Below are 15,650 nucleotides of genomic sequence, written 5' to 3'. Positions count from 1 at the left end.
TAACCGATCATTAAATTAATTGTCCGGATTACTGGATCTATTTAGCGTTAATAGTCTCAATTCACTACATATATTCGCTTAGGTAGGCTTATGTTTTTAAATCAGGACTCATTGAGATTGTCTTAAAGGAATGAAAACCTTATGGGTGTAGAACAGACGCATATATACGTACATATAAGCTTAAATATCTATGATTTCAGTTGAAAGGCATTTATGGGAGGATGGTAGGGAATGTCTTTTTTCCTGGATAAATGCTTCGATAAAGTGGTGAAATTCTAAATGTCAGGGGTCTACTGTGTTATATTACTCAACTGTGCTCTAGGATGCCCTCATCTGTGGCACTAACCTCAACCTGGCTCATTCATAACACCTCTGAAACAGTTTGTTCCTCATACAGAGAGAGACTAAAGGTCACCATATGCTCAAATAGTAACTTGAGATGACATTTACGTTGCAAACCTTAATCTTAATCAAAAGCTCCTCAACAGTCAAGACCGTGAAGTCAAGCATGTGATATTTCTTTGCCTAATGTCCCTCTATTTTCCCAGTAGACCATTTTTAAAAGCATGGAATGGCCAAGCACTAGCTAAAAAAAGTCTACCCTTGGCAAACCTTGGGCTTTGCTTGCAGTTGTATTGAATGTTTTAGAGGAGTTAAAAAAAAACTAAATTTAACTTGTGATTGATACCGTCTATAAACAACAAGACTTAATTTTTTGGGTGGAAAAAAAATGTTCCAATCTTGCTTAATTCACAACACTGAAACATGCTCAGGAGGCTCAAAAGGACAACTGCAAACTCTGGTAACTGGTGTGTTTTAATCTGGCTTCGAGTTCTGTCGACCACTTTATTTTAATCAATGTGCTGGCGGCAGATTGCACCGCTCTCCATTTGTTTTGCACCCAGCTTTGTGAAAGAAGCCTCACTGTTGAAATTGGGAGCACCTAAGTCACGCCACGGAAGAAAAAAAACAGATCACGTCGCTCCATTTTCTGCATATTTACGAACTGAGTTTGAGGACTGATTTTAAAATATGGCTCAGGCTTTCCACAATCAGACTCTCGGTTACGTTGCTGATATTTTAATCCCTATAGAGTCCTCTGGCAGAAGTCTCCTGGTTTTTTCCAGCCACTCACTTTGTTACTCGGGGTGAATGAGACCTTGCTGTTCGTGTCTCAGCATTGAAGCTTTCTTCCTGAGCACCCAAAGTAAATCAAAAGCAGCTTTTAGGGTTCCCTTCTGTAAAACCAAAAGAGCACTGAATGTTTAGCCCAAATGTGGCCCTATTTTATGGGTCTCATTTAGTCTTTACTTATAACGCTGACTCAGATTGTCTAACTCTGCCAAAGTCCGTCTGATACGGGCCAGATGCTAGATATGTTTCAACCATTTGGGACACATCTGGCCCACACACCATTTTCTAATGCCAGATTAGGTCCAACTGTATCTACTATCTAGGAAGTGTCTTTACTGAGGTTTTCCTGTTAACTATACATGTAAGTTTTTTTATATCCTGCGTGTTTATGATTTTCTGTATTTTTTTTAAATTGTTGTTTATTGTTGACACTATAAAAATAAAATTATTATATTTTTTATTAATCTCATACTTGCACAGCCCCAGCATCTGACGCCCGAATACCCAGCAGAGTGTGTCCATCAGAGGGAAGGGCTCCTCTGCGCTCCAGGGGTTTGGTCTCAATTGAGCTGCAATCCACATGGAGGGAAGCAGCTCCGTGTTGGACACTGAGGGCCAACTTGTGCCAGTGCAGATCCATCAAGGCTTCCACTCCCTCTCCAGTGAAAACACAACCCACCAGGTCCGCTGAAGGGTTTGCCCCTTTGGCTCGAAAGGACAGGGTGCGATCTGGGCCGCTGACGTCTACGGAGAGCTGGGTTTTAGTTGGAGGCAAAGAACAGGATAAATGAGGTGGCATTGTACCAGTTAAACTCAAAATAATGCAAATAGGTAAAACAAAAAGAAGTATATCTCAAAGTGTTTGACTGGCAGTGGTTTCAACAAACTTTAATACAGTACGTACACGTGATTACCACCTAACAAACCTGTACAATTGACTAGCAAAGGGGAAAGACATATTAATTACACACACAAGCAGTACAGCCAATCAATCACTGCTAATGAGGCGACTTGGCCTCCATCCATCATACACGCCAAGTATTTAAATCTGGCCTCCAACTCTTAGTGATTATCGGGACTCCGAGGGACTCCAGTGCTTCATCATGGAACACAAGTGAATAACAATGAAGGTGAATGAAAGAGGAGAGTCGGAGATGATCGAAAGAAGACTGACAAAGAGACAGGGAGCAAAAGAGAGGGTATCAGATGAAAAATACGAGGGGACAAAAGCCGTATGGAATGAAAGAGGGGGGAGAAAATTGAAAAGATGTCACAAGAGAAAAGAAATCGAAAGGGAAAGTGGATGACTATGCAAGAGAGAGATGAGCGGCGGAGAGAATGAAAAGACAAAAAAGTGAGAGGGATAAAAAGGTGAAAGATCAAGGGAGAAGCAAGTAATGAGAGAACAGAAGGAAAGAGAGTAGTGAGGGGGAGGGGGAGAAAGTGTAAAACTGAGGAAATGATGAGGGAGCCGCACCTGTGGATATCCCTGCGCATCCGATATCTGAAAGAGGTAGATGGTGTCTCTCAAGGCAGCCTTCTTTAACGCCAGGGTGAAGACCAGAGTGAACTCCTCTGGCAGGCCATAGGGGAACACCTGGCTGGAGCACAGAAGTTCAGAGGGGTCAGATCCAAGACACTCCTCTATTCACAGGAGCTGCAAACTGTGAAGCTGCACACAGAGAATGATTAAAGAGGGACTTCTCCAGTTTTATACTAAAAGCTCATGGAGAGTGCTAGCCTCTCACACTTTAGAGAATTCACTGAGAACAAGCAACAAAAGTATTTTTTAAAAATAAGAAAATAGCTAAACTACAAAGGGCTTGTGCTACAAACTAAAAACATAAAGTTTAAAGTTATAATGTGTTTTTGATGCTTCTTTGGAGCATTACTCTCTTTATCGGAGGAGAAATGAAAAAGGCAGAAAAAACAGGAAAAGAAAAACTGGAATATTCACGGTTTACCAGTCTATGAAGAATGAATAGAAAACTAAAACTACAGTCATAAGTTCTCCCAGTGATTGCTAACAAAAGGTGTTATGAAGTCATTCCATTGTTTTGGGAAATAGATTTGTATCCAGTGCTTTTGGTGCTCATTAGCCAGTAAAGGTTTGGATGTCTCAACTTCCTTTATATCAGATTTTGAGACACAAACAGTTCTTATCATTTGTATGCTGATGATTTTCTGCTTTATGTCACTTTTAAGCCTCAATGTGTTTTAAAGCTTTAATTGCACAGAATTGTTTGAACTGCATAAAAGCCTGGATGTTATGTAATTTTCTCCAGCTGACTGAGAATAAAACAGAGATCGTTGTGTGCATCTCTGCAAGCCTAGTCCCCCAGGTCCTTAGAAATCTGGGTTCCCTCTCCTGTTATGTCCTGTTTACGTTATCTATTAGAGACCCGGGAATGACTGTTGATGAGAACCAGATGTTAAGGTTGGATTTGAATGTTAAGGCTCTAGTTTGTTCTTGTTTTCATCATCAGAGAACTATAATACATTTTCATCCTACTGCAATTGCTCTGCATCATATTTAGAAATTAATTCAAAGTTCTGCTGTTCACCTTTTGGGTTCTGCATAAAGTACCCACCTATATTGGCAAATTTTAATACCATATGTCACCAGCAAGACTCTCAGGTCCTCTGATCAGGGCTAATTGTCCATCCTGAAATGTAGAATAAAAACTAAAGGTGATGGAGACATTGCAGTAGTGGGCCCCACTCTCTAGAATTCTTTCCCATCCAGTTTATTTTCTGTGAGCTTATCTGTGTATGCATTCAAAGGCTTTCACTCATCTTTTTAAATTGGCATTTGGGTAGCATCCACACATTTTCTGCCATTTATCCGAGTTCCGGTCGTATGGGCAACAGCCTAAGCAGAGAAGCCCAGACTTCCCACATCCCAAATCTTCTAGCTCACCCGAGTGGTTCCCAACCCAGCCGAGAGTCATAATCTCTCCAGCATCCTGCATCTGCCTCAGAATAGGACAGAAGTCTCGCCTCACTTAGTGGTCGTCCAGAAGGCATTCCAGTCAGTCACCTGCAAGGTGCTTTATATTGTAAGGTAAAGACCATACAATAATAGAAAGGAACCCCCAACAATCAGATGACCCCTATGAGCAAGTACTTGGCAACAGTGGGAAGAAAAAACTCTATATTAACAGGAAGAAAACTCCGGCACAACCAGACTTAGCGAGGGGCAGCCATCTACCAGTTGGGGGTGATTGTTCATGAAAACTACTTGAGTCATTTAAAACTGCAGCAGTCCAACAAATAAGCTAATAATGGCTTCATGTGTGATGCAAAACCTGCCTTCTCAGGGGAAAATCTGCTGCTTAACCTTTTCAAGCCAACACATCTTAGGTACTATGTGGCCTCTGAGTGAACTGAAAATCTAACATGTGACGTGATGCGTCACATAGAGCCTTTCAAAGTCTCTATGTGACAGCCCCAAAAAGAGATAGTGGTCTAATAAGTCTTAGCAGATCTCTGTAAATATATTCTGTATATGAATATGTATGACCAATGACCTAAACTCATTGGCCAGTCCAGTAAGGAATTAGCTTGGAGAGCAGAAAAGGGAATGTAGTTACTGTACTGCAGCACCACTAAATAATTTGCATGTATAGAAATCTTTATAGGTGTGTATACTATGTGTATTTATGGGTTACGAATATATGTACCAACCTACTGATGGTTATTGTGTGTTATTTGCAAAACACGTCTTCACATGAAGACAGTGAGCAACCAGAGAGTTGCCGTCTCATTTAATTGGGCTTTTACTCATAGGGACAAATCTTTGGGCTCATATATCTTTCCTTCACGTCCTCATGAGCACAGAGTAACAAAGTAATCCTGTGTGTGTTTGTGTATTTACACACTTCTGCGTGAGTCCTGTTCTTTTCCATGCATGTTCCCATTACGTTTCTATTTTTTTCTTTCTTTTTTTTTTGCACTATACGTTTTGTGACTGCAGTACAATGCAAAGCCCGTGTGTTACCCTTTGGCATTAATTTTCATAGCAGATACAGTCCGGCAAGCCTCATCTCTCAGTTGCTGGTCAAGGGCACCTAAGCACATAAATATAATACACATACGCACACACACGCATTCACTGCTTGGAAGTGTGCAGATGTATTGAGAGATGAAGGAGCAGCTGGTTTCCCCTTCTTAGAAGTGGGGTGACAGTGATTTATAACTGAGGAAAGATCCAAGGGAAAACAGCCAACTACAGGATGTCAAAACAAAGCGAAGATGAGTGGAAGAAAAGGGTGATAAAGAAAAACACATGAAAGAAAGCAAGTGAAAGATGAGAGAGTAGAAAACTTGGTACAATATGAAAATGCATGAGAATTTGCCTTTAACTAATCCGCACATAGGTAGAGATAATATATAGGAAACTCTGGGGTTCACACAACTTGTGGAAATGAAATGGAAAAAGCACACGCAAGAAATAGAAACAGACAGGGAAATGGAGAGGAGAGACAGAAAATCCAATGTTGAGAACACAGTTGTTTTGCTGTCGATTAGTGACATGAGCTGCAGGGCACAAAAGCACTCATAGTACGGAAACTATTGACTTTTAAGTTGGAAGTACTGCAACTTGGCCTATTATGTTCAGGGTCCGACATATACACACAAACATGCAACGGGGAGATAAATCACTCACTGCGGGGCCCAGCAGATTCAGATCTAGACTCTAACTCTGAGAGAAAGTTACTTGTTAAAAAAACAGAAAAGAGAGAGAGAGAAAGAGGAAAGCGGCAGAAGAAAGTCTCTGTGAGCCAGAGAGGCACAGGGGAAGATGGGAAGAAGAAATCTAATGTTGAAATAGCAGATCTCTAGTTTAAGATGAGAATATCACCTGGAGAGGAATACAGACACCCTTATATTGGGTTCTAACTGTGCTGGAATCAATTGCTTTCAGTGGAGAGGACTTCTATCCCTGATGGTTTTATACACAACTAAACGTAAGGAATTTTAAACAGCTAGAACCTGACGCATACACACAAAAAAAGGGAAAAAGCACAATTTCAAGCTATAGCGGACATGTACTTTTTCCTTTAATGCTAACATTAGCATGCTTGGATTTCCACAATGACAATGCTTGCATGCTGATTTTACAGCTGAAGCTGATAGGAAAAAAATAAAAAAAATAAAATCTATCACAATCCTTCTTGAGAGGACAGTCAATGTATGATTTAAATTTCATCAATTTCATCTATCCGTGAGTGAAGAGTTTTCTTTCAGAACCACAAATGTCAGTGTCTTGTGCTAGCTGAAACGCCAGGGGATTACCAACATCTTTAGGATTGATCCTCTGGGCACCTTGGCTGCCTCTACAAATTTGTATCAGATGATATGTCAGTCAATTTGACAGCTGCCAGACATTTCACTAAAAGCAAAAATACGTCTTCCTGCTGGTAGAGCTAGAGGGTAAACCAAGGTGATCAGTGGAGCAATTACAATATATTCTCTGAAGACCACAAATATCAGTGCAAGGGTTACAGCAATCCATCCTGTAGTTTCTGAGATGTTCTGGTTCAGACCTAAGCAGTGGAACAACCAATCTGACCGATACTGACATCCCCAGAGGCAGGTGATAGCACTGCTAATAAATGATGTTCCAGAGCCCCGCCCCCATCTAGAAAAATGACATTTAAGCTGCTGCGGAAAGTTTGATTTAGAGAAGAGAAAAAAGATCAAATCCTACACAGTAAGAGTGTTACAGACAACAATAGCTAGGAGTATATATGTCTCTCCTTACCGAGTTATCCCGAATCTGCCTTTTTTCTTCAAAAATACAGCTGTAACTTATCTTTGCTCTTTTGCTTTTTCATGAGCCCCCACCACTTCAATCTCTTGATCTTAATACTATAAATTTGTAACTACTTTCTTTTTAATAAGAGCAGCATCAATTTTTAAATTAAACTACAAATTGTACCACTCCTGCTGGGTGATAGTGAGTCTCAAATTTGTTAAACGCATCTCATTTCTGACTTAAATAGCTTCCACCATGGCCTCATTCCATAACATTACAGGACTTCTATACACTGGAGCTGCATAACAGAAACACGCTCGAAGCAACCACATTATATTTCTCTGAAATTAAAATGCGTGTGACCAGTTGTGACCGGTGCTCATTTCACTGTCAGCAGACAGCTGAGAGAGGCGGGAGACGAGTAGCTTCGTCTGACTGTCACTCATTTGCATTAGCTTGGATTAGCCTGGGATACAAAGCAAAACACCACTTTCCAATTACAGAACACACGTCCTTCACTTGAGTCGGCCTCACAGGAAATGAATTAAAAAGCCGTGTGAGTGACAGCGAGTCGGAGCTGGATGTGCGTTGTTTGTTACTTAGTTTTACAAACACCCCATGCAGCCTGACCTTGCATGAAAAAAGGGGTCAAATCTAACGCAAGATGCCACATCTATGCAGAGCAACACACACATATGCTTGCAGGGACACACAAATACTGTACTGCGAAAAGTCTTGAGACGAACCTCATTTCTTCATATTTTGCCAGGAAAATGGTAAATAGGTGCAGTTGTGTATTAAACTACTTCTTCAGTAAGATGGAAATAGAGCACATGAGGAAGAAAACAGTGTTTGAACAATTCTAACAAGTTTGAAAGTTGATATTTGGTATGGCCACCTTCATCCTTCGACACAGCCTGAACTGTCTTTAAGCTTTCTCGTAATTTCTTTAAGAAGGCTTCAGAATAGTTCTCCAGGCTTCTTGAAGGACATTTAAAGCTCTTCTTTGGATGGTGGCTGCCTTTTGTTCCATTCCCTGTCAACATGATCCCACACTGCTTAAATAATGTTGAAGTCTGAGCTCGGGGGAGATTAATCCATGACTGATAGTGTTCCACTGTGTTTTTTCTATCCAGGTTTTACAGTAGTGGCAGTGTGTTAGTGATCATCACCATACTGAAAAATGAAGCTGTTGCCAAAGAGACACTTTCTAGATGGAATTGCATGACAGATCAAATATGACTGTACTTTTCTGCATTCATAGTTCGACAACTGGCTGCAATACAGCCCCAAACCGGTACTGGTTTTATTTTGTTGTATTTATCCACGACATCTTAAAGGCCAGTCCGTGAAAATGTTGTCGGACATAAACTGGTCCGTGGCACAAAAAAGGTTGGGGACCACTGCTATAGACGATGGTTTAAAACTCCACGTAACCTGTTTCCACTGAGTTTCAGTCCAGTTCTCCTATAATTTGACTTTCAGATACTGTTCTTCTGCATTGTTCTTCTGGACTTAACCCTTAACTACATGCTTTAAAGTCTTGTGCACCTGCACTCTTCTATTCAAATATTGGTAACCTGTTCAAAAATCGAAATGGATGCAAGTTAAAGTCATGAGTAAAAAAATTATACAACCAAATAACAAAGAAGAAAATTAGCATTCATAGCCATTAGACAATAGCCCTTATTTGATTTGCCTGTCTCAGATTTGGTTTAATTATTTAGAGAACCCCATAAATGACAGTGAGTTCTATGTATAGAGCAATTCAAGCAAAGTGAAAGGTACCCAGAAGGCAAAGCTGATGTGCTAACATTGATTATTTTCTGTCTCAGTTAAAAAGAAGTCGCCCAGGTAGCGTTCTTCACTGATAAAACTGACAGCGGAGCTCTCGGTGGCATCGAAATTTCAATAATCACAAAATCCCAAACGAGCAGCAGGGAAGAGATGGCGTTCCCATCCTTTCTTTGTATGGTTAGAGGCAAAACAAAAACATCTTGGTATTTCCTCTTTGGCTCCTAAGATGCTGATTTCCCAAGAAGTGACAGTTGTTTTTTCAGTTTTTCTCTCCCCTTTTTCATAAGTACGACTACTCTCCAAGTCTGTGACAAACAATATATGTGACACTTTAAGAACAAAGCGTCTCAACCGAAAAGAGTGTTTTGTAGACAGATTTATCGGGCCTTTCAAGTGAGCAGAGCTCACGGCTCGCAGCGCTGGACAGAGTGATAAAATACTGCGCGCTGACCCAATTGGCACGTTGTGAAATACTGCTTTATCGGTGGGCAGAGAGAAGCTCATCCAGCCGGAAAAACAGCCAGCACAGAACTCTAATAAGCAATTTTCACACAATTCCAAACACAGTCTACACCCGACTGCTGTGTAATAACAACGTGAACACCCCGAGAAGGCATAATTACACCATGTCAAGCTGCAAAAAGCACGGAAGGGAGTGAAGCCATGAGTTGCTGCATTTTATGGCTGCGGATCTCTTCATGTAGAAACAAGTTAAGAACAAGCTGCCCAATACGGCCTTTAAAGTCTTTTTTTTTTCCTCTTTCCAGCTAACTGTGGCCCACCTTCTAATTAAGACGTCACTCTTATAGTTTCTGTTCAGGCAAATAAGTCATGCATTTCATTATGAAAGCTAGTTATAATAAGTACATGCGGTTGCAAGTGGGAAACCAACAAGCTGTTACAGCCCAGTTTACAAGCCAGGGTTGGTGGTGAGGGAAATGAATGGGTATTTCTGGAAATGCAATCACAGCTTGACCCACGACATACAGATCGCCAAGATTCTGCTTTTTTTTTTCTCCTTTTCCTTTTTTTTTAAACACACTGCACTGCGCTGACATGTTGAGTGAGAGTTCAGAGGCCGAAGAGCCGAGGGTTTTCAGTTTCTCTGCCGTCCTCTTTGTTCAGATATGACATGGAAACAGAGAGCCCATCCACACAGGCCTCTAGAAAGCTGGAAAACCTGCAGAACTTCACTAATTCTTTCCCAGTAAAACATCTTCAACGATCTAAAGCTCCACGCTGCGTGCTCGTGCACGGGTTTGTCTGCAGATGCGCGGAGAAACAGATGAAACAGATGAAACAGATGTACAGCGGACTTACTCGCTGGGTCGTAAGAGCGCAGTCTTGCCCAAGCGGAGGATGACAGCTCCTCGAGGGTTACGGATCTTCTTGACATCTTTGCTCTTGAGCAGGGAAAATCGCCTCACCAGATTAAAACCTGCAAAGGGTAAGGCATTCGTGAGCAGCCACACCAAATAAAAGTCACATAACAGCTGGTGTGTTTGGAGCTCGTCTATTAACCGGTGATGTTGGTCCTGGCGCTCTGGGGAAACTTCCAGTCCTCCACTTGTAAGGACGGGCACTGCACATCTGAAATGCAAGGGGAAAAAAAAGAAATTAAAAAGGGGGGTATCTAATAAGTGAAAAACCTCGACACGTACTGTAAGACAAGCATGTAAAGAAGTTGGTTCAGAAGCTGTGTCAAATATAACCTCTGACACTTATTACTGAGTGAAACGGACAGAAGTTTTGTTTTTAAAAAAAGAGAGTCAGCAGCTTCAAACATATACATTTGAGAGTAACAGAAATATTGATCTGGTGGAAGGAGAATGGGAGTTGGTGCGGGTGAAAGAGAGTCCGAACGAAAAAAGAAAAAAAAAATACAGTGAATACACAGAGAAGAATACACAGAGAAGAAGATGAAATGAGGGCAAAGCTATGCCGAGTGGAACACAAGCCAGCCTGACAGGTTGTCTCGCACCAAGCTTGTCTGTCGCGGTTGCCTCCGTTTGATGGATGTGTTCTCACCCTGTCAGGGGAGGTTGCAGAGAAAAGTGTTGCCTGTCAGAGCGGACTGCCTGACTACAGGGAGGTGGGTGGGGGTGGGGGTGAAACCGGGCAAGCACAGGTAGACGTGGGCCCTGTGAAACGCTATGATCCACCCTTAATTGATCTCTTTGGGGCCAAGGAGCAAGACATACTGCTGGGCTCAGTTTTGAGATTTTTCTTTTATCATGACTGCAGATAATATGAATGCGAGGCCCTGAATTAATACAAAACTACCTCTTTTGCTGATTGGTTTTCGAAATCATTCACGTGTGCCGAAACTCAGGATGAGAGATTTTAGTTTCTGCCCCGTCAATGAGAAGGATGGTCATATTTGACAAACTTAAAGACTAGTTTTATGTGACAAAATAACTGTATTCCATTAAAATGTTGCCTTTTTGATATAACTGGACATCTTGTAAGTCCCTATTTAAAAGCGCGTGTAGAGATAAAGGTGAATGACTTCAGAAGATGATGTGCTTTTTCAATCGCTTATTCAGGGAAAAACATCAACAGAAGTAAGACTCTCTACAAATGTAATTAGCCCCCCCGGCTTTAAAAGCTAGCATTGCCCACTTCAGTAGAAATAACTCTGCGGCAATTTGCATAATTGCACACCAGTCTCTGACACCTTGCTGAAAATATTCTTTCAGCTGCAAGACGTTTGAAGAGTTTCTTTTCTTTGCATATATGCTACTTGCAAATCACTCCATAACATTTTAGCAGCCTTCAGATGTGGCGTTGACTAGACCGTTCAATAAGCCTTCATCTGACCAATTACTTGACGGATTTGTTCATGTTCGTTGGCTTGTTAACTCTTTGAAAGGTCCAGTTCAACAATCCAGTTCAAAATTCACCTCGTCATTAATATAGCGGGCCCAGGCCTTGTCCCTGAGGCAGAAAAACAACCCCAAGCCATAACATTTCCACCACCATGCTTCGCAATTGGCATGAGGATCTTCTTTGGTCTGCACCACACATGCCAACAACTTTAGAAAAGATTCAGTTATCTAGCAATGTAATTCTAAAAATACATTTTACCTAGAGAACAACCAGAGTTGTCTGCTGACCCTGTAATGGAGCATCAAATCCTGGGTGCCTTCAAAAAAATTAACTTTTACTGTCAACAGATTCTAGCAACTGCAAGGCAGAAACTGCAGAGGTGTTATGGTCCAATATATCCATCAATTTATACCACTAAATGGTGCAGCAAGTCAATGTGTTGTGGCGAGTTTCTGCACGAAGAAGTTGTTAAATGTGGAAATTGTGAAAGGGAGGGTTGAAAATGTAATATTGCACCTGATTCATGCAGCGCCATCCGCTGTGTGGCACAAACAGAACAGGCATATAGGGAGCCGCTTGCTGACAGTGTATTTTTTTCACCCTGCCTTTAAGAATGCAAAACATCTTGGACAAGTTGAAATCCCGGTATCAGAGGTCAAGTTGTGAATGTAATAACTCTAGAACAAGGCCATTTAGGATCTCCAATAAATCTTTACTTTCACAAAAAACAGTTGAATTTGTACAGATTATGGCAACAGTTATTTAATTGTAAATGGTTTAATGGTATGTAGGAGCATATAACTAAAGACTAGGTGCTTCTTTTGAGGAAGAGTTTAACTGGAGGACACTGGTCTTTGTTTCTATCACCTAAAGAGAAGACTGAGTAGAGGATTGAAGAAGCTGCCTTTTCTAAAGCCCTGTTAACACCACAAACTATTACTTGGGGACCTCTAGAAACTGGTGATCTTACATTGCCGGTTCTTATATAGTGCTTTTCTACTCTACTTGGGTACTTAAAGCTCATTATACAACGTCTCATTCACTTATATATTCATACAAGCACTTTTTCTACATTTTAAGTGCCTTCTGTTTAACATAGACTCTCTGTTGACTGCATTGGGGGGAGCTTTGGGGTTCAGGAACTTCACCAAGGATACTTTGGCATGCATACTGGAGCAGCCAGGGATCGAACCACCAACCTCAAGGTCTTCGGATCATATTAGTCTTGGGCGAATCAGGATCTCATGTGTTCTTTTTTCTTTTTGCAATCTTTTTTGGTGCTTTATGCACCATTAGGTTATGGAGTCTACAATGGAAAATATAAAAAGGAAATTTTGGTTGACTTTTGGTTTTGCAAATTCATAGAAAGAACAAGTTAAAATATAATGCAAAAGCAGTCTAAAAAAAAGTGCCCCAAATTCCTGACTTTTAACTAATTTAGTTACATTTACATATTCCATGCTATTTTGTTACATAAAAATGTTCGATGTATTGAAATCTGGTCAAATGAAATGTACTTGATTTGTACTCAATTTAGACCAAGCATATGTTCCTTAATAATGAATTGCTTTCAAAAATCTCAAAATTATTGCTTCATGCTTATTAAAAGTGAAGAATTTTTATTCAGTGTAGGTTGGATACGTTATTCCTTTGTAGGTAAGGAACCTTTTGCTATCATTTAGGAAACTCAACCATTAATAAAACACAAAGTTCAATTTTCCAGAGCTGCACAACAAACACAGATGTAAGAGTTTAATCACATTAAACAACACAGGAATACTAATCTTGTGCAAATAGGGCTTTACTCCCTGGAGTCCTAGGGAATGTCTTTTTGATGAAATGGGCAGAGCGCTTCAGGGAGTATTGCCTTGAAGCGTGCAATCTGAAGATACTGTGTATGTTTCCAAGCAAAATGCAGTTTTATCAAGGCTCACAGCAAAACGGGGTGAAATAGAGGAATATAATTCCTCGAATAATAACAACCAACCAACTTTAATCAAGACCCTGGAATTTAATTTCACGGAGGCCAGCTAAAAAAAAAAAAGAGGAAAGAATTAAATCCCTTTTAGCTGTTCATCACTTTTTATCAAGATCATCACTTTACGCAGTGCAGTTTTTTGCCCAATTTTGGTTCCAAAATACAAATGACTGTACTGCAAAGTGCAGCACATTTTGTCCCGTGAGCCCCCACCAGTGTGTCATTTTCTTATTGCTGTCAACAAATACAAATCAAGCCGTGGAAAAGAGATGTCATGCAGCAATGTTGCGGCACGCTAAGAGAGGCTTGAGATTAAAAGTAAAAGAAATCAGACGTGTTGGACGTGACTTCCGAGCAACGGATCCGGTGGAGAAGGTATCGAGCGCTGCTTTAGAGTTTTCTCAGCCCTCTGATGTTGTCACTCATTCTTAAATCCTGCCTTTGCGCCCTCTCTCACTCGCACAGTCACACATGCTGTATTCATAATTTGAATTCTCCATCCTGAAGCCTAATCTGCCAACTCAGCACAAAGTGCAATGTGCAGCCTCACAAGCGCACACGCACACACACGTATCCACACACACACACACACACACACACAGAAAGAGTGTATCTTTATATCTCCCACTGAGAGTTTTTTTTTTAAGTCAAGACATGGTATGATCTGCTTTTTGTTGCTGCTTAGGCTGCTTTCTTCCCCCCCCCACCCCTTTTGCATTTTGCGTGGGGGTTGGTTTCATCACTGCCGCAGTTCCATCAGAAGGAATACAGATGAAGGCTTTGTCAGGTGTGGAGTGGAGAGACCCTGGCTGCAGGCAAACGGGCAGCACAATAAAAAGTTAAACAGCACAATAGAGGAGAAGGTGGAGAGATGAGGAGGGAGGAACAAAGGAGAGCAGAGAGAGAAAAAAAGAGAAAGTGGAAACATAACAGGTAATGTAAGGTGTGAAGTGTCACTTCAGGAAAAGCAACTTACCCCACAACACCCAGACCAGCACTCCCCAGGCTATAGTTTGTTTTTTCTGAGGTAAGACTAAGAATAGCTGACTGCATTATACTGCAAGATAAAGAAATCAAGTTTGAAGAGGCATCTTTTAGGGTTAAAAAAAAGAAGCTTTTATCTCTCCTGTGACAATTTTAGGATATCTAAGCTTCATGTTCATGCTCAACTTTCAGCATGCTTAGGGCACAACAGCCTTCAGCAACTTAGAATTTGAGTAAAAAGAAACTCTAAGTAGAGCATATAGATTAGAGATGTATAGATTTAACGTGCTCGCTTCCAACCCTGTCCCTCCTGGTGACTCCCACTACAAATCTTAGCATCTTTAACTCTGCCACCTCCACTCAAGCTTCTGTCTTTTTGTCAGTACCACTTCCAAATTCTCTCTCACCCTTTCTGCTATCCGTCTGCCGCAAATCAACCTCGACACTCATCTCCACCCACTCCAACCTGTCTGCACTCTCTTCTTCACCCCTCTTGTGTGCTGTCAATTGCTTTGAACAGTTGAAGCTAGGTATTTAAACTCATCCACTTTCACTACCTCTACTCCTTTTTTCACCATTTCCCCTGCTTCCCTCCCACACGCGCATTCCTCTTTTATCCAGTGCATACCTCCACTTGTCCAGGCTCCCCCTACTCTCACTACAGGTCATGTCAATGCCATCTGCAAACATTAAAGTCTGCAGAGACTCCTACCTGATCTATTAACATGTCCAACACCTCTGCATATAAGAAAGAGCTCTGAGCTGATACCTGCTATAATCCCATCCCCATCTTCAACCTGTCACTCCTACTGCACACCTCACTGCTGTCTAGTTGCCCTCATCTATATTCTGTACCACCCTCACATACCTCTATACCACCTCTGACTTCCTCATGCTCCACCAAAGTTCCCCTTGAGCCATAAAGACAATGCACCTCCTTATGAACTCTGTATTTTTTGATCAGTCATCATATCCATAGTGTTCTTTCTTAGCATGAATTAATATTATTTATACATTAGCAAACTAGGGCTAAGGCACTTGCAAACAACTATCATGACAGGTTTCTGAATTATCGACATTTCACTATACTGCAAATTGACTATGTGCACGTTAGCATATGCTACTTCCGGTACGGAAACTCCTGTGGGGAGCTTTGTTTCCGGTGTC

At 41.2% G+C, this 15,650-nt stretch overlaps 1 protein-coding gene across 1 annotated transcript in view; it reads right to left on the bottom strand.

Annotated features, from left to right (window-relative positions):
• Positions 1-15,650, bottom strand: part of col16a1 (collagen, type XVI, alpha 1) — a 77,738-nt gene that overhangs the window by 50,212 nt on the left and 11,876 nt on the right. The window contains exons 3-6 of the mRNA XM_005728844.2: positions 10,214-10,282; positions 10,013-10,130; positions 2,612-2,735; positions 1,607-1,888 (exon numbers count right to left, since the gene is read on the bottom strand). Coding sequence (XP_005728901.2) covers positions 1,607-1,888; positions 2,612-2,735; positions 10,013-10,130; positions 10,214-10,282 — 593 coding nt within the window. The remainder of the gene's footprint in view (positions 1-1,606; positions 1,889-2,611; positions 2,736-10,012; positions 10,131-10,213; positions 10,283-15,650) is intronic.

This window comes from Pundamilia nyererei, unplaced genomic scaffold, assembly GCF_000239375.1.
Source record: "Pundamilia nyererei isolate P.nyererei 1_Seehausen unplaced genomic scaffold, PunNye1.0 scaffold00030, whole genome shotgun sequence".
NCBI lineage: Eukaryota > Metazoa > Chordata > Actinopteri > Cichliformes > Cichlidae > Pundamilia > Pundamilia nyererei.
This window is presented reverse-complemented; position numbering and strand designations above follow the sequence as displayed.